Raw genomic sequence first — 16708 nt, 5'->3', positions numbered from 1 at the left:
GGGTATATTCTTGTAATGAGGCCCACAAAACACCTTCCATCATTATATACAGAAGGAAACTCATGACAACAGTTTAAAAACAGAATAAATGGAAATTAATAAGTAAAAAAAAATCATTTCCTTCTCACATATTGAATGTTTCTCTTGGTATCACTTGTAAATATTGTTATTCAACTCTGCTTTGTTTCATTATTCTGCAGGTTTGGTGGAGTAGTGTTGCCCCTTCATGCACTTACAGTACAATGACACTGGTTGTTCGCAATCTGTGTTCCACAATTTTATCGGAAAATATATGTACTGTAAATAAGGATTCAAGGTGATAGCAAAATATTCTGATCATTAAAAAGGTATGAAAGCATGAAAGCAATGCCTTTTTCTTTGTATCTATCGGTTTCAGAAAAGTATTACTTTGTTCATGAGGCAAATGGGTCAATAATGTGGATTATCTGTATTTAAAGAGTGGTTTTCTGATCACATTAATGGATTAGGGAGTATTAAGGCCTTCCTGAGACTTAGTAACAAAATCCCCAAAAGGCACAACAGAACACAAGACCAGTTCTGGCTTTCTCTATTAATTTCCCAATACCATAAGCTCTCTCTAATCAGGACATCTGGAGGATAACTAATTACGAGAGGATTGCACAGATATGCTGCATTTTCATTTACCGTTGCATATATTTTGCCCCTCTTTAAGACTGAAATACAAATGCTCTAAATTATTTGTAAAGAAAATATGATGTATGAAGCTTGGATTAAAGCATCCTTCCAGCATACAGTAGCTTTATTAAGCAGACTACTAGAGTCTCAAAGCTATCCATGACTAAGTGATTGCGTCAGTTCTTGGGTAGGCCTCTCGCTTATTTGAATTGTGTGAATTGAGGCAGGAAAGGATGGGGGCAAAAAGAGACTTTGGGGAAAAAAAAACTCATTTTGAAAGACCAATTTCTTTAGGCAAGATCATTCATAGCTCCTCCTCTCCCCCATCCCAGTCCCAAAAAGCCTCAAACATTGCTGAGCCTGAATATGCATCACGTTTTTGATGTGTAGTACGCACATTTTTGAATTAGGGCTGGATTTGGCTGCGGGAGAAAACAGAAGGCCTCTCGCCTCTCTGAATCAATGGTTCCTTGGCAGCTGAAGTTCTTATTAGCGGGAACAATTTGGAGGGCTTGTCTAAGGGGTGAGCAGCTGCTGTTTTCAGGGCTTCCTCTGCAATCTCCCTCCTCCCACAAGAAAAAGAAAAGCCCAGACTGTAAATTTAACCTGGCCGCAAGCAATATTTTTCACAAAGACCCCCCCCTCCACCACCCCTCTAACTCACCCCCTGCCTCGGGGCCAAAACACACACATACTTGATATAGGTAAATAACCAAGTTTTTATTCACAGTTTTTTATGCAATGAGTAGAGTTACGGCACACACAATAACTGGAAAATAATTTTGTCGTCCAATATTACTAATCAGACAAGACTAATAGTCAAGTATGATAGAATGTTGTTAGAGACCATATATACAAATACACATATAAAATGTACAATGAAAAAGTATCTGCATTCACTCCAATTTAATTTACCTTTTGTGCACTAATACATATAATGTGTTATTTCTTTTGAGAGACCTGAAATATCTTCAGTTGGAAAAGTCTTATTAATGTAGAATTGTCTGTGCATGCCATGTAGTATCAATGAAATTTCTACGAAATTTTTGCAAAAGGCTATGAAGTTTGTTAGGTACAGTAAACAGACGTGGGCCTTCGGTCAGACCTCCTAAAAGGCATCCCTTGTCATGAGTTGAACTCCAAATGGCACCTTGAGAAAACAGCCTGTTTTTATAAAAGCAGGCACTACAGTAGCAAGCTTCCCTTAACACAGGCATGTACTAAGGATAACAATATATTCCAACCTGGGTAGTTACAATAGCCTGCACAACCTTGTGATTTGTGTCATCTGAGCATCCAAAATGTTATGAGGTTTGTCCTACAGCTAAGAATGGACAGAACACCTAAGGCTCTGCATATGAATTATGTACCATTTTGATTCCAAAGGGAATAGGTTATCCAGAGAAACACCGTCATTGCACCGAGTGCAAATTCACTCCCACTGTGAACATTTATGATGGTAGGATGGGTCATGTTTCCCACATTTCTTAAATTATGTTTTTATGAATATCTTGTTATGTAATGGTTTCCACAACAGCCATCTGTTTAAGTTATGCCTTACAGGCAGGACCTCTGCCAGTGGTGACTTATTTAGATTTTTCAGTAAAGAGAAGTGCAGAGAACACAGTCTATATTATTTAGCTTTTACGTTGATATATGGCTGCCAATTACATCCTCCAGAAATAGCCGTGCATTGCTGGAACCACTGCCAAAAACAACCAAGACTGAAGCATAATGTGGGAAACTTGTGTTGTCTGTAACAACTGGCGCTGCATTACTGAGTTATTACAGAATATGTGTTCAAATGAAACATCTGACTTTTTAAATATTTGAATTTACTTTGAAATGAAAAGGAATTTTGTTTTTATTGTTATGTTTGTCATTGATGGCATAGTACTGAATATGTCAGGCTATGCATTCCTCTTTAATGTGAGTATGAGCATCTGAGGGGAAAGGATCCTGTTCAAATATAACGAGGCTATAGCTGTGCATATTGAAAATCAACACAATGTTCAAGTAGGAAAATGTGATATTGTAATTCATTGACAGATTCACTGATGACTAATGGGCATGCGATATCTATTTCAGAACATTAACATTATTGTAGTTCCCTGAGGGATGCAATGTGGGTTTGGGGAAGAAAATCGTTATTGTTTCAATGTGAGACCTGTAAATGAGATTTTTCTTCAGCTTGCATTAAATAAGACAAGATGTGCAGCACTGTGCTTATGTTGTTGGTGATGTCAAACATGTTAGGTTACATAATCCATACTGAACATGCTGTACTTTAGAGGTACAGCTTTGCTACAGCTCTGTGTCACTATAGACATATAGTTCCATATTATACATGTGGACATGATGCATGAAATTTCATGGAGATTAAAATTATGGTTTTAGGAGCAGTCCATTGCTGGGTGAATCACAGTGACTTACAAAATGAGTCTAATTAGTGGAATAGCCAAATAAAATATAATGAAAAAAGGTACTGGCAACGAAATATGCTATATGATTTCAAAATAAGAACCTGGAGCATATAATAGTTTAAATGCATCAAAAGATTTTATTTTTAATGTAATATTTGTACAAATTCTTTATTCATCGTATCTTTTTCCTGTAGAATAGCAACGAGAAAGAAAAGGCAAAGCACGCAGACTAGCATATTCTGACCACCGAGTCCCTTTGTAATTCAGCTTTTAGTCACTAGCACAATGCAACCCGTCATCAGTCTCCAGTTGCACAGCCACACAGAAAAAAACAACTCCCACACTACAGACAGCTGCTTGTGACATCACCAGCTTGTTTTGAGAGGGATCTCTTCAATGTCAGCTGCAGGTTATCAAGCAACAGTTCTGTCAGGTATTCAGTCCTTTTTACACCCCAAACTTAAGTATACAAAATGAGCCTCATCATTCTGCGTGCTGTATCGTAATAAAAACAGCCAAGCAAACATGATCCTTGCTCATCTGACTTTGTCTTTCTCCCTCCCACAGAAGTTATTACTGACATGTAATACTCAAATTTTAATTTTTAGCATGAATTGTTCTAACCCATTACTACTTTCATCTTGCTCCATTTTGATTTCCATTTTTAATACAAGCCTTAGGAAATTGGATATAAACATGGTCTAGAACTTTAAACAGAATAAAATGATACAGGGATTTTTATGTTGTTAATCTAATTTATCTTTTGTGTTACAAGTTTGTTGTATTTGTTAAACGAGTCACTGAATGCAAGTTAACAGTAAATGCATAGAAATAAACAGAAAAACATTCATTCGACCATTGTAGCAACTGTAATTATGAATTTTGCCTTACAGTGGTTGGTATAAACTTTTTCTTTATTCATAGCTATGGTGCAAATTATGGTTCTGTTGGAAAGTGTTGTTCTGCTGGAAAGTCTTTGCCCTGCACAGTGTAGCACACAAACTACTGCATGAGTCAGGACATGGAAACCGAAAACCTCATTCCCCCGTCTAGTGTGAAAATGGCCTTTTTCAGCAGGGCCTCCCTCCCCCTCCTTTCCCCTGGCAGGCTTTACCCTGGACTGGATAACCAAATGTTGAGCAGGAGACTTTAGCATGAGAGCGACAGCAGCTTTCCGCTCGACCACATTCCGCTGGCTTTGCTCGCGAGCCTCTCCGAAATCTCTCCGTTTCAGTACAAGCCGGGCGCAGTGAAAACAGCGTGTCTCCGAAAGCACGCCGCTGTAAGCTCTGAAGAACTCTGGCTTACCGCACTCGAGACGAGCTTTATCTGAACTGAAACAATGGGGATGACACAATCGAGCGCGTCGGTCATCAGTTCGGATTAGCGCGCCGCGGCCCACTTTGAGTGTTTGTGCAGGCGGCGCTCTGCTGAATGGCTCCTAGCCTTGATCGTGAGGAAACTGCGCTGGCTCTGTTGCACAGTCACCTCTGAACCGCGAGCGTGAGCCAAGAGCAACACGCAGTATCTGACCATCTGGGTCCGTTCCTCTAAAGAGCAGCTCCAGCTTACAGCAACAGGATGAAACAAAAATTACACTGCTCTGTACTAGAGAGAGGAGTTTCCTGCCTACCAGTAATTTCTTCCCCATTTTCAACCTGCCCTTGCATATTTACAGAATTAGCTTTTGAGATCGCTTTTTTCAAACATCTTTCAACATCAAATATAAATTCTGAGAAACTACTGCAAGTGACTGCCTAAACATATTTATGCATACAAATAAATGCATGTGCCTTTGGAGAGAATACTGTATCAAATCAACCAAAATACACAATTCTCTATAACATAATAAAATAATAATAATAATAATAATCAATTGAGCAGGTATTATAGGTGATTTTGTGAAAACAACCAGAGAAAGTGGGAACTTGGTTGTGGTCCGATAGTTTTGATAAAAACAACCATAGACAAAATTAGAGTAAAAGTGACTCTCCCCGAGACCTCTTGAGCTTCAGACTGCTGTAGGACAGACCCCACGCAACAGCCCACTGTAGCTTCTGAATCCCTGCTCTGTTCTCAGGGATCATTCGTTCATTTTGTTCAGTCTGAATCATTTGCATTTCATATGTTTTCACCACATCATGTTTGAGTATGCTGTAAGTGCTTTGATTTCACTCAACCTTATAAGACTTACTTGAGTATAATGTATGAATGGGTAGATTTGTTTTTACATGTTGTTATGGTAATAATGAAGATGAACAGCTGGGTTTCATTTTCACCTTGGAAGGATGTGCTTTTATAATTAATCCCTCAAGTGAGAAATATAATGAGTTCAAAAGACTGACAGAAAGGTAGGCAGGAAAGTTGAACAACTAGGTAGTTTGTCTAACATCATAAAGCAGTTTGTATCGAGACAAAATGGCAGCTGGGGAAAAAAAGTTGTAAAATTGTTAAAAACCCTAATTCAAGGGAAAAGGTGAAAGACTCACCAAAAGACATTTATGTGGGAGTTTAATTATTGAAAACAACAGGCTTCATCCTGCTTACTGTTAATTTGCAACAAACTGGTGGAAAAATGGGACTGGAAATAGTGGCAATAGAAATGGCTAAGATTTGCTTTGAATGAATGCACTTACACCAAGCGAGAGATGGAAAAAGGACTACGTAGTTACGCAGTCACCTGTGCCACAGGAAACATGCTTATTAACTGCACTCCTTCAACCATGTCACAGCACATTACCAATGCTAATTTTAATCTCAGCCCAAATACACATCCAAGGCAGGAAAACAGACTTGCACAAAAGATGGAAAAAATCAATTCTTACAGAAGCAGTATGACAAATATGACCCAAGAAGGATCTTTTTTTTTGCCTAAATTTAATGCTAAATTCCAATATCTACCCAAAAGGCTTTTCCAATATGTAAAGAATTGAAGAAATATGAGACTATTTAACTTTTAGTATTGGTCATTGTTTTTGTTTTTTTAAATGAGGCAAAATTAAAAGTATTAAAAGAAATGTAATCAGTAATCGTATGTGGGACTGAATGCAACGGAGCATTAAACCACGTCAGTGCTTCGATTAAAAACAGGGTGATATCAAAGTAGTAAAATCAACACCCCTACCTTATAAAGTGCGTGAATGTATGTGTACGAGACAGTATTCATGCTTTATTCATTTAATATATAAACATTTTATTTCCAATACTTCCAAAAGCCAATCTAGTATTTTCACAGTATTTGCAAATGTGCATATGCAAATATGGCAGAAAACTATATATTTAAAAGAAATACTTAATTTAAAATTATTTTTTGCTAAACACAGACATACAGCAATATGGTCATAAATACCACTGTTTGTACCCTTGATTGCAAAAAGCTTCAAAAGGAAAAATCCTGAGGATAGCAATATGGTTATTTTGATCAAACCCATAAACATTCTGATTTTATAAAATACATTTTTCTACAATGTAAATTCCTGTGCTACAGAAATGTACCATAACTTATAGTGTGCATTTTAGTATGTGTTACTTATACTTTAGTATGTGTTAATTATGATTAATATTACACTGTTGATTATAATATCTGTGGAAAGTGAAGCATATGTCAGCCAGGTTTTGATTGACAGGTGTCTCTCATTTATTGGCTCCTTTTCCCATTCCACTAGCTCCATATCACATTTTCTAAAGTATCTCAAAATATACTGTGGACCAAACACTGGGGCCAACAGTATTCCACAATTGTTTGCAAATCTGTCAGTGTGACTATATTGGTGAAAAAAACTGTCCCACACGTACAGTAACACATTTCTATCCAATTCATCAAAAAAAAAAAAAAAAACACCTACCTACTGTTACCGAACAGCAAATAGGCTGAGACTCTCATAGGCTTATTGGTCAATCAGACCAATCAAAACCTGACGCAAAGCAGTGCCTACACTCACCATCCAAAACTAAAGGAAGTTATGGAACACCACTGCATCAGTGGGCATTAGCTGTATAAGCACCAAAATGTCATGTTTAGTTAGGTTTGGCAACAAAACTGCATAATACATTCATAAATCTATCCGGATTTTAACGTGTTGTGAAAAGGAATGACCAAAAAGCCACTGTATATATGATGTTGACGGCATACTGTGGACAGCAAATGCACTGATCAAACTGAAAATGAGATTTAAAAAAAAAATAATAAAATTTTAGTTCCCCAACTTGCATAACCTTGCAACAGGTTACAATACCAAAAAAGGGGTCCGAAGCACTCCACTGTAGTTTTAAGTTAAGTCCTCATTCCACTATGGTAAAAAGGTTTAAAAACACGAACGCACTGCAGCTCACCTGAGCCTTCATAAGGGGTTCACCCAAGCCTTTAGCCTTCATCACCACACCCTGAGGAAGGCTCAGGTGAGCTTCAAAAAGGTTCGGAGTGTTATGGAAGGTTATGAAAGTAGGGGAGCTTCCAAAAAGTCTCATATTAATGTCCAGTCCATTCTGAAGAGCACCTGTTGAATTTCACAGCCGTGGATTGTTGCAGCATTGACAACCCATCTGTCATTAAACAACTCAAAATGTCGGTAACGGTGCGAAACCGAGCAGTAGCCATGGATATGATGCTAGTATACTGACACCTTGTGTTTGGCCAGCGTGTCCCCCTTAAACCGCCCGGGGGCTGTCTCAGCCAGCGCCGTTCTGTCCCTTGTGCATCCGAGGAAGCGGCCTGCTGAAGAAAGCCGGTCCGCTGAAGGAAACGCAGCAGCTGGGCGGGAAGCTCCGGAGTTCTCAGCGTCGCAAGCGGTGCCCGGGACAGGGGCTGGGGGACGGGGGACGGGGGATGGGGGGCGGGGGATGGGCGAGGGGGAGGACTCCTCGGGCGGACCCTCTAGGCGCTGTCGGAAGGCACGAGGTTCCCGGTGGTGTCCAGCTGCATGCACTTGCAGGTGCAGGCTGAGACGGGGCACTCCGTGTGGTCTCTGTGGGCAGCGGGGAGCGGTGAACTGCCACGCAGCAAAGCTAAGAAGCCACGCCCCTGTTCCTTCATGCCACTCTTTTTTTTATTTTTATAAAGACATTTATTCATTTCATTTTTGTCCACGTGTGTATGAATTTATTATTTGTCTCAAGTGGAGCACTACTTATTTACTGCTTTACTTTAAGCATAATGATCTAAATTTAGGTAAGAAAATATCTGCACGTAACAGGTAATGATGCTCACCTAAACCAACTGAGCATGTGCCCCGCGTGGCCGCCATGACGACAGTTGTGGCACCAGGTGAACCAGTTGTTGAACTGGGCCAGCTTCTTGTCCTTACTGAGGTCCACCTTTTCGTCTGACTTGCCTGTACCTGGACATAAGCAACGATGACAATCAGCCGTAAAAACCTGAAACTATATTTCAAACTTTCAAACCGATAAAATGCTAAAAGCATTCTTTTACACTGCAAATTCCATATTAAGAGAACACTGCACTGATACCGAGTTTTTGCTAGCAGACAGAAGGAAAGTGCAGCTAGCCGTCGTGCGTTTGTGTGCGTGTGTGCATGCGCGCATTCGGAGCCATCAGTACCTGGGCAGCTGGACACGGGCGTGCCCATGTTCATCAGGCACAGGGCGCAGCGGGGGAGGGGCTTGCGGCACCCCGGGCAGCTGGTCACCTTCGACTTGGTGGGTGAGCCGCTGACCCCGTACTGGCTGAAGCCCCGCCCCTGGTGCGGCATCGCCGAGCAACTGTAGGAGATGGACTTCCCACAGAAGTTACAGCTCACGAAAACCTGACGGGGGTGAAACGTTCACTCATCTCAACAGGAACTTCATTTACACTTTTCAGCGACTTCAAGAAATGCCCTTCTTGGGTACAGCATTAACAAATCTACATTTACAAACTGCTGATATTCTACTTACATGGGATTATAGAAAATAAACTTCCCTTGTTACGTTTTAAACCGAGTACAATATGCAAACATGACAAACTGTACTACCACGCAAAAAATCATTGCGTGGGACTTAGTCAAACTGCATCATTTATCCACAGGGCTAAACCACGCTTCAGCGCCATGCCTGTGCCAGGGGCTTGGAACTGGGGTCCAGTTTGCTCCGGAGGATGTCAAACTCGGCTCTTTTGTGCCAGAATCTCCAGGCGTCCAGCAGGTTGCGGTAGTTCTCAATCCAGCACTGAACGCGCGGGTCCTTCACCACCTCCCCAGGAGAGCCCTGGGAAGAGCGAGAGACAGAGAGCGGGACGACGTCAAATCCCACACGGAAACCTCCGGAAATAATCAAGCTTTGTTTGTGCTGTTCCCCGAATACCCTCACGTGGCTGATATGATTTACATGATCCACAAATATTAGTATTTCCGGGGAGAAGTGTCTAGATTAAATAGCAATTACATTTTATATAAATTAAGTTCAACATTTAACAGTATATCCAGTTGGCTGGAGGAACCCAATTATGAAGTTCTAGAAATTGTACCTTCCTCAAATAGACCACCATACAGCACAGGTCCTTCACAGAAAAACTCCACTGGAATGAACATGTGCATGTACTGTGTGGCCCCAGAGACCAGGGTTGGTAAGCACTTTACTTCCCTCTTTGAGCAAAAAATACACGAGAGGATACTGCTAAAGATACTTACCTATTAAACATAAACTTTTACATACTAGACCAGAAGTACCTATCCATGTCTAACCCAGTACAATCTCACTCTGCCTTTAACACTCACCTGGGAAGTGTACTTCGAGTGCTTGTTACAAGAAAACAGCTTGTTGAATTCACTGAATAAGTGCCCTTATGAAAAACCACCTGGTCCACAGCTTTCCATGAGCTAGGCAGAGAATTACCTGTACTATACAAGAGAGTCCAGCCAGTTACCTTGAGCATGCAGAAGCTGGCGGTCTGCACATCTCCGGTTCTGTCTACGTAGCTCTCCATCAGGTCCACCCCGTCCTTCGTGAGCCCCGTCAGCAGGATGCCCTCCAGGTTCCCCGCCTCCTTCATCTCATTGGTCAGCTTCTCAATGTAGCGGGGCAACTGCACAGAACAGATCAAAAAGCTTTGGTCAGGACACTTCCCATACTGTTCAGTTTGCATACAGTGATAAACTAGGGCATGTAATCATTCTCGTACCTACAGTGAATTTAATGGGTTTTTTTAAACATCTAAATATGTTTGAGATAGCTGAAGGGATCACCAAACATTAATAAGCCAGAGGAAAGGCTTTTTTCCCCACATTTCTTATCCATTAAGTCAAGAAAAGAGAATTAACAACAAAGAAAAGATACGTGGAGGTGTTTTTCATTTTTTCAAACGAAAACGGGTGGTTCCTCGGACCAAGAATCTCACCTGCAAGTCACTGAGAAACATACAGGCAAAGGCAACCCGGTCTCTGACTGCCACACTGCTCTCATACTGCAGACAGGAAGAGAAGAACATGGAGTCAGAGCCATTTGTGTTCACAGGAACCTGCCCTCAATCAGAGCTACAGTCCCACCCCCACACCCCAACAGAAAATCAAAATTTACAGTAAGAACTCTATACACTGCAATAACAGACCTTCCACCTTCTAAAGCCAAACTAACAATGAGTAGAGTCATTTCCTTTACTTCTTACATAAAGTAATGCACCAAATATAATTTTTTTTGGTCAATATACAATATTGCTCATCTAGTTACATCGATTATTTTAAGCAGATATCTGTGATTAAACAGCCAAAATTGTCTTACTTGTTGCCCATTTAAATTCAACCTCCAACATTCCAAAACAGTTGATTCTACTGACTCATTAGTCCTACCGCTTGACCATCTCCTTCAACTGAATCAGGGAAATACTGCGGAATAATACGAGGAAGGGGCAAACAGCAAAAAATGCTGCATTTTGTACTTCCTGTCATTTGTCCCTATGGCTTCCTGGAAATGCAAAGAAATAAAAATCACTCTTTGGGCCTATTGTTAACACTGCTGTGCTGATTTATTTAACACAGTATCACAATGCACACTGCATGCTATGATATGCAACTCATGTATATGTACACCGTGTTCCTTATGGAGCCATGCTAATAGACAGGGCCTTCTCAAAAAAGGCTATTCCTACAGGTCTGTCCCAAAGCAAGGCGCCCGTATTTCAGTCTCTGTCTCAGAGAGGACAGTTCACACTCCCATCCCAGCCCAGACTGAAGTCCCGGTGCAGGCTCGCCCTCCCCACGCACCAGCACGGCGTCGTAGGCCCCCGGCTCGCTGGTGAGGAAGGCAAACATCACGCACAGGTAGGGGTTGTTAAGCTGCAGTCTCAGGGAGCTGCACATCTCTCGCCACAGGGAGTTCTTCTCGTCTGTGTATCCCGACAGCGCCATGGCAACCACGTTCAGGTTCAGGTCCCCTGCGAGGGGGAGGCACGGGTTAGAGTCCGGCTCGCATGCTTCACCGAGCCGCCGATCATCTGTGACATCAGCATCTTCGGTGGGAGCTCACTTTACAGGATGTTTATCATTTACTTCTTGCATACAGCGCGGCCTGTAGCACACGGGTGCTACCAGTACACACACAGACTAATGTAGGACACGGGCGTGTTGACAGCAGTGTTCCACAGTATTAAGAGACTCTCCGTGCAGGGATCATAAGGCTTGAATTACAGTAGGGTGGCAGGCAGTGCACTTACAGCCCTGTGTACACACCTTCTATCTAATTACTACCACTGCCATTCATTACCAGGCAACACTCGCAGAATGTGCCGAGTTGCCATAGGAGCAAGGAGTGGTGCGATATCAGTAATAGTTTGAAAACCTGCCCTTACTCTGAACTTGAGCCGCACAGCAATGGATCTGCTTCAAAGCAGTTCAACGCCTGCTCCATGAAAGAGATTGAGAAACTCACAGAGGACTTTGAAAAGGGCTGCAGCTATCTTGTGACACGCACCATCCACCCTGTTACTGTAGATGTGAGCAGTTTTGTGGAGTAATCATTTAGTCAAACCCACAAACAAACAGAGAGCTATATAACATATGGGCAGGGTATTTCACCGACATTGTTATTCAGAAGGTCCTTCAGAAGTGTTTGTGACGTAACTGTAACTTAACCACGACCGTGGAGCGATCAAATAAAGGAAATCATTTTTATTGATCAATACAATGTTAAAATGGTGATTGTGGACCTCTGTTCTTCCCAAACTCAAATTTCTTTTTTTTCCAAGAAAAGGAAATACAATCTTTTGCTATACAGTGTGGTTAAAGATGTCCTAAATTGGCGACTATTACAGACAGACAGTTAAAACTACAGAGAACTGAAGAAGGGTGGTACTGCAGATTAAGAGGAGAATGCCCCCAGGTAAAATCCAGCAGAAAATACACATTCTGTAAGTACAGTGTTAGAGTGTAAAACAAGTATCCAAACATTTGTCAATAGGAGTCAGAAGGCACTCCCAATGTAATGAGACCACCAGACAAAGTAAATAAATGACTTTTCTGTGTTCTTTTGCCATCACCTGAAGCTCTGACCAAGACAAAGAGGTGTCAGACTGTGGGCTCTTTAATGACACGCACAGGTGTAGATTTAACTGGAGCGTGAAAGCCCGGTTTAAGTTGGTAAGCAGCTTTAGCTGGGCGAGGCTGCTGACCTTTCTCAGAGGAGGCGCCCTTGTTGAGGATCTGGATGGCGCGGCGGATGTCCAGGTTGAAGAGGGCGACGGCGGCGGCTCGCTCCCACTCCCCCTCCTGCTCCAGGGACTTGAGGAAGGGCTCCACGTCGATCTCCGGGCCCCGCCGGATCCAGCCGCACAGCTGCAGCGCCAGACTCCGCTCCTCGCTGTGGAAGCGCGGCGCGTCCGTCTGCCTGTCCGAGCCGCTCCAGCAGCGCCGGCTCTCTGTCGTGCCTGCAGGGGGCGGCGTTGGGCCGGTGGGAGAGGGGAGACGGCTGCATCAGGCTAGGTCAAATCTCAAACTCGTTCCACTGGTGAGCCAAGCTCCAAGTGGACGTTCATTAGAGTTAAATCAGCAAACTCACTCACCAGAGGAGGACCTGACGATGTTCTTGATGCCAGAATACACCAGAGGCTGCTTGTTCCCCTGCTGCTTCTGCTCCAGATCTTCAGTGTACTGTTTCATAAGTGATACTTACATAGGAAATTTAACACTCGACCATTAAAATAACTGCGATATTTATCGTGGAAGCACAAAACCCTTTTTATTATGCCACCTACGCCCTGCATTCTTGTTCAGTGCACACATGTTCTGGAATTTACAGATGCCTCCAAACGATAACAAACAGAAAGAGGGCTGCTTTAGCATCAGCGAACGTGTGGAAAAACAACAGACAGCTCACTTCAAAAGAACCGTCGCTCCAGTCTCGGTTTGAATTTTACATTCAAATCTGCAGCGGCGTGTTGAAGGATATAATAGAGGGTGTACCACAGGGACTTGAGCTGTGGGTCGTCCCCTCCGGCCAGCAGGTGGTTCCTCCACACCTGGACAGTGTCGTGGCCGTACCTGGACTGGGCGCGCTGCCTCATCCTGGTGGCGATGTCCTGGTCCGCGACCCCGCCCCCGGCCCCAGCCCCGCCCTCCTCGGTGCACTCGTACAGGTGGCGCCCGCACGCCCACATGAGCGAGGTGGTGGAGCTCCAGGCCAGCGAGATGCGCTCGAACACGGTGAAGTCAGTCATGGCCCGGTTGGGCGACACGGCCACCATGCGGTTCTGGGAGGACGGGTGCCAGGCGAAGCCGGCGATGACGCCCTCGCACGGCTGCACGCTGCGCTCGATGATGGTGGGCTCCGTCTCGTCTCCGATGGGCGTGGGCGCGTGCTGCATGTCGTACAGGCGCACGATGTTGCTGTCGCGCGTCAGCGTGGCCAGCAGGCCCGTCCGCGTCGGGCACCACGCCACCTTGGTGAGCGGCTTGGGCTGCTCGCTCAGGGTCAGCACGGGCTTCTCGAACTTGCGCAGGTCCCAGATGGCCACCTGGCCCTCGAAGAAGGAGGCCACCCGCTCGTGGAAGTGCGGGTCCACCGTCACGCCCTGGATGGCCTTGGTGTTGACGAACATCTTCTGGCTGGTGTTGCGCAGGTCAAAGATGGCCAGGTTGCGGTGCATGCCGGCCAGCAGCAGCTTCTGGTCGCGCGGGAGCCAGCAGAGGGACAGGCAGGCGTCGTTCTGGCCCAGCTCGTACAGCGGTTTGGTCACCACCTGGCCCGAGTCGGCGTCGCCGGCTGACAGTCGTATCTTCTCCGTGGCGACGGACGCCTCCGGCGCGAACTTGCTGCTGATGTCCCAGATGAGCACGGAGAAGTCGGCTCGGTGCTTGTCCAGGCCGGCCGCCAGCCAGTTGCTCTCGTTGGGGTTCCAGGCGAGCGTGTTGCACTGGCGAGCGTGCTTGGGCACAAACTCCTTGCCCATGAGCTCCTTGCACTTGGTGTTGTGGCTCTGGCCCAGGCTGGTGAGGACCACGCGCCCGTTGGCCTGGCCCACCGCCAGCAGGCACTCGGGCTCGTGCTTGGGGTACCAGGCCACGCACTTCATGTACGGCGTGTCCGAGTTGATGGCCAGCAGCGTGGCGGCCGTCTCCTCGGACAGCGGCAGCACCCCGGCCTTGGTCTCGGCGCTGCCCACGGACTCGATCCGGTACAGGCTGAGCTCCGAGTCGCAGATGACGAAGCGGTCCACATGATGCGGAGACCACAGTATATCGGGCTTGGAGCCACTCATTATGCAACTTAAAAAATAGAAGCTATCCCCAAGGAATTCTTGCAAAGGCTCATCTTTGTATCTGAGAAAACAGTAAAGGTGCGCAATTATACTTCCTGTTTTTATTTTGCATTTTATTGGAACATCAATTCAATGCATTACCATGTAACATGGGCAGAAGCATGAGGCTTTGTGACTAGAAGGTTGCTCGGTTCAATTCCCACATGGAACAATGATGTATTCTACACTTCAGCAACGTACAATACCAGCAATGTAGAAAATATTGAAACATGGACACTACAAAAAATGTGACAAGCATGGATACAGTCATCTGCTAAGCCGACAAATGTAATAAAGACACTAAATAATAACGACATTAAACCAAATATTTAATACAGGAAAACATGTCTTCAGATCCATGAGGTATGAGGTTACAAAATCTCTTAAAGCAAATTGTGTGCGCCTTACAAGACATGATGATATTGATTGCATAATGAGCGAAGTGACACTGAAATAAGACACCTATGTTATATATTAATGTTGTCCCAAGAAATGCAAAGAACTGTGAACACTGTCAACGTTAAGTTCTATTATTCAATCTTATAGTACCAGCTAACACACTTGGTTCGGACGTGAGTTAGCCAACTAGCTGGCTGCAGTACAGTTACCACTAGCAACACAACGACTAACATTTTTAAAGAGAAATTATCTACAATCTAGACTGCAATTGTTATTGCCTAGCAGTCTGGCTAGCCAGCTGAAGGTAAACAATCTATCCTTTGCGCCTAAGTGGCTGTCGAGACTGGCTGGCTTGTTGGTAAAACAGGCATGTGCGATGCTTGCGTCCCATAGCTTGTTAGAAAGTGTAATTTACCATTTGAAAATATCGTAGACAAGCTAGGAAATGTAATGCACATAATGTTGCGGATACCGCGAGCTAGTTGGCTTATTTCATGCTTGCATTGCAATAGCAACCAACAGCTAACCCGCTGAATGCTAACTGGCTAGCCATAACTAAACTAGCTCGTTAGCGAACAAAAGTTGGTGCATTTAGCGAGCTACCATTCAGTCTCCGTTCCTCTAGTTAGCATACAAACAATGCTTTGTAGCTCAATAGTATGCACATATATCCATCAAAATAATTTGTTATATGATGTTTAATTTCACAACATACAACGCTGTTATAAACCGTGTTACTCACAAAATTAGGTTTTAGTCAATGAAAAAGGCCTCCACCTGTTACTGTGCCGCACAAAAATAATTCCCCGGAAACGTAATTGTGTCCAAAATATAGACCGGGTACAAAAGGATCCTAGGACTTTATCAAAGTATTAGGATTTGGCGCCATCTGTCGATTTGGAGTACAATTCGAAATTCCAAAGGATTGTCCAAAAGGGGGCGGCAAATAACTTTCTGAACGTGTATGAATGCACAGCAAAGATCAATCAATCAATCAATCATCCTTTATTTATATAGCACAGTTCATACACCTTAGTGGAACACAAAGTGCTTCACAATGAATTAAAAGAACAAATAAATTGTAAACGTAGAAAGCATCAAAAAGTATTAAAATTAACACAACAAAAAGTAAAAGAGGCAATAAAATACATACAATCAATAAAAGCATGGAATTCAGTTGTTCCAATAGTTTAAATATGAAAAGTTAAAAGTCCCTTCTATTTCTGCTCACTTTTCCATAACCTAAATAAACCAAGCCCCTGTCTGACTCACTCTTTTTGGGGCATTGCTACACATAGTTACATGTTCAAGAGCAGTTCTACCTCTCTTGTTTGCACAGTAATATTGCATTTTACTCATTATGTCTATAGACCATGTAGGTGGTGCGGCAGTTATAAAAATGTATAGTACATACTTCAATTAAATTAGTTTAAGGTTTATGTATATAGCACATCCCTAAAACTAAAAGTTTTAAAAAAATTATTTTAAGAAGATTTTCTGTCAAACATCT

General features: G+C 43.4%; 1 protein-coding gene across 1 annotated transcript; it reads right to left on the bottom strand.

Moving 5' to 3' along the window:
- Positions 1-7256: 7256 nt before the first annotated feature.
- Positions 7257-16021, bottom strand: mios (missing oocyte, meiosis regulator, homolog (Drosophila)). Its single transcript, XM_064349536.1, has 11 exons — positions 15941-16021; positions 13452-14821; positions 13066-13164; positions 12676-12930; positions 11273-11442; positions 10411-10476; positions 9940-10098; positions 9129-9281; positions 8638-8842; positions 8287-8416; positions 7257-8044 (listed from the first exon to the last, which is right to left on the bottom strand). The coding sequence occupies exons 2-11, from the start codon at positions 14758-14760 to the stop codon at positions 7954-7956; spliced, it is 2637 nt and encodes an 878-aa protein (XP_064205606.1). The 5' UTR covers positions 14761-14821; positions 15941-16021; the 3' UTR covers positions 7257-7953.
- Between the last annotated feature and the right edge of the window lie 687 nt (positions 16022-16708).

The sequence above is a fragment of the Anguilla rostrata genome, chromosome 1, assembly GCF_018555375.3.
Source record: "Anguilla rostrata isolate EN2019 chromosome 1, ASM1855537v3, whole genome shotgun sequence".
NCBI classification, from domain to species: domain Eukaryota; kingdom Metazoa; phylum Chordata; class Actinopteri; order Anguilliformes; family Anguillidae; genus Anguilla; species Anguilla rostrata.
Note: the sequence above shows the minus strand (reverse complement) of the source record. Positions and strands in the feature narration are given on the sequence as shown.

Excerpts from the sequence above, each read along its gene's own strand:
- mios (XM_064349536.1), bottom strand. The coding sequence starts at position 14,760 with ATGAGTGGCTCCAAGCCCGATATACTGTGGTCTCCGCATCATGTGGAC. Across the intron at positions 12,931-13,065 it reads CATCGTCAGGTCCTCCTCTG|GCACGACAGAGAGCCGGCGC; the intron begins GTGAGTGAGTTT and ends CGCCCCCTGCAG. Across the intron at positions 8,417-8,637 it reads GCCCGTGTCCAGCTGCCCAG|GTACAGGCAAGTCAGACGAA; the intron begins GTACTGATGGCT and ends GCTTATGTCCAG.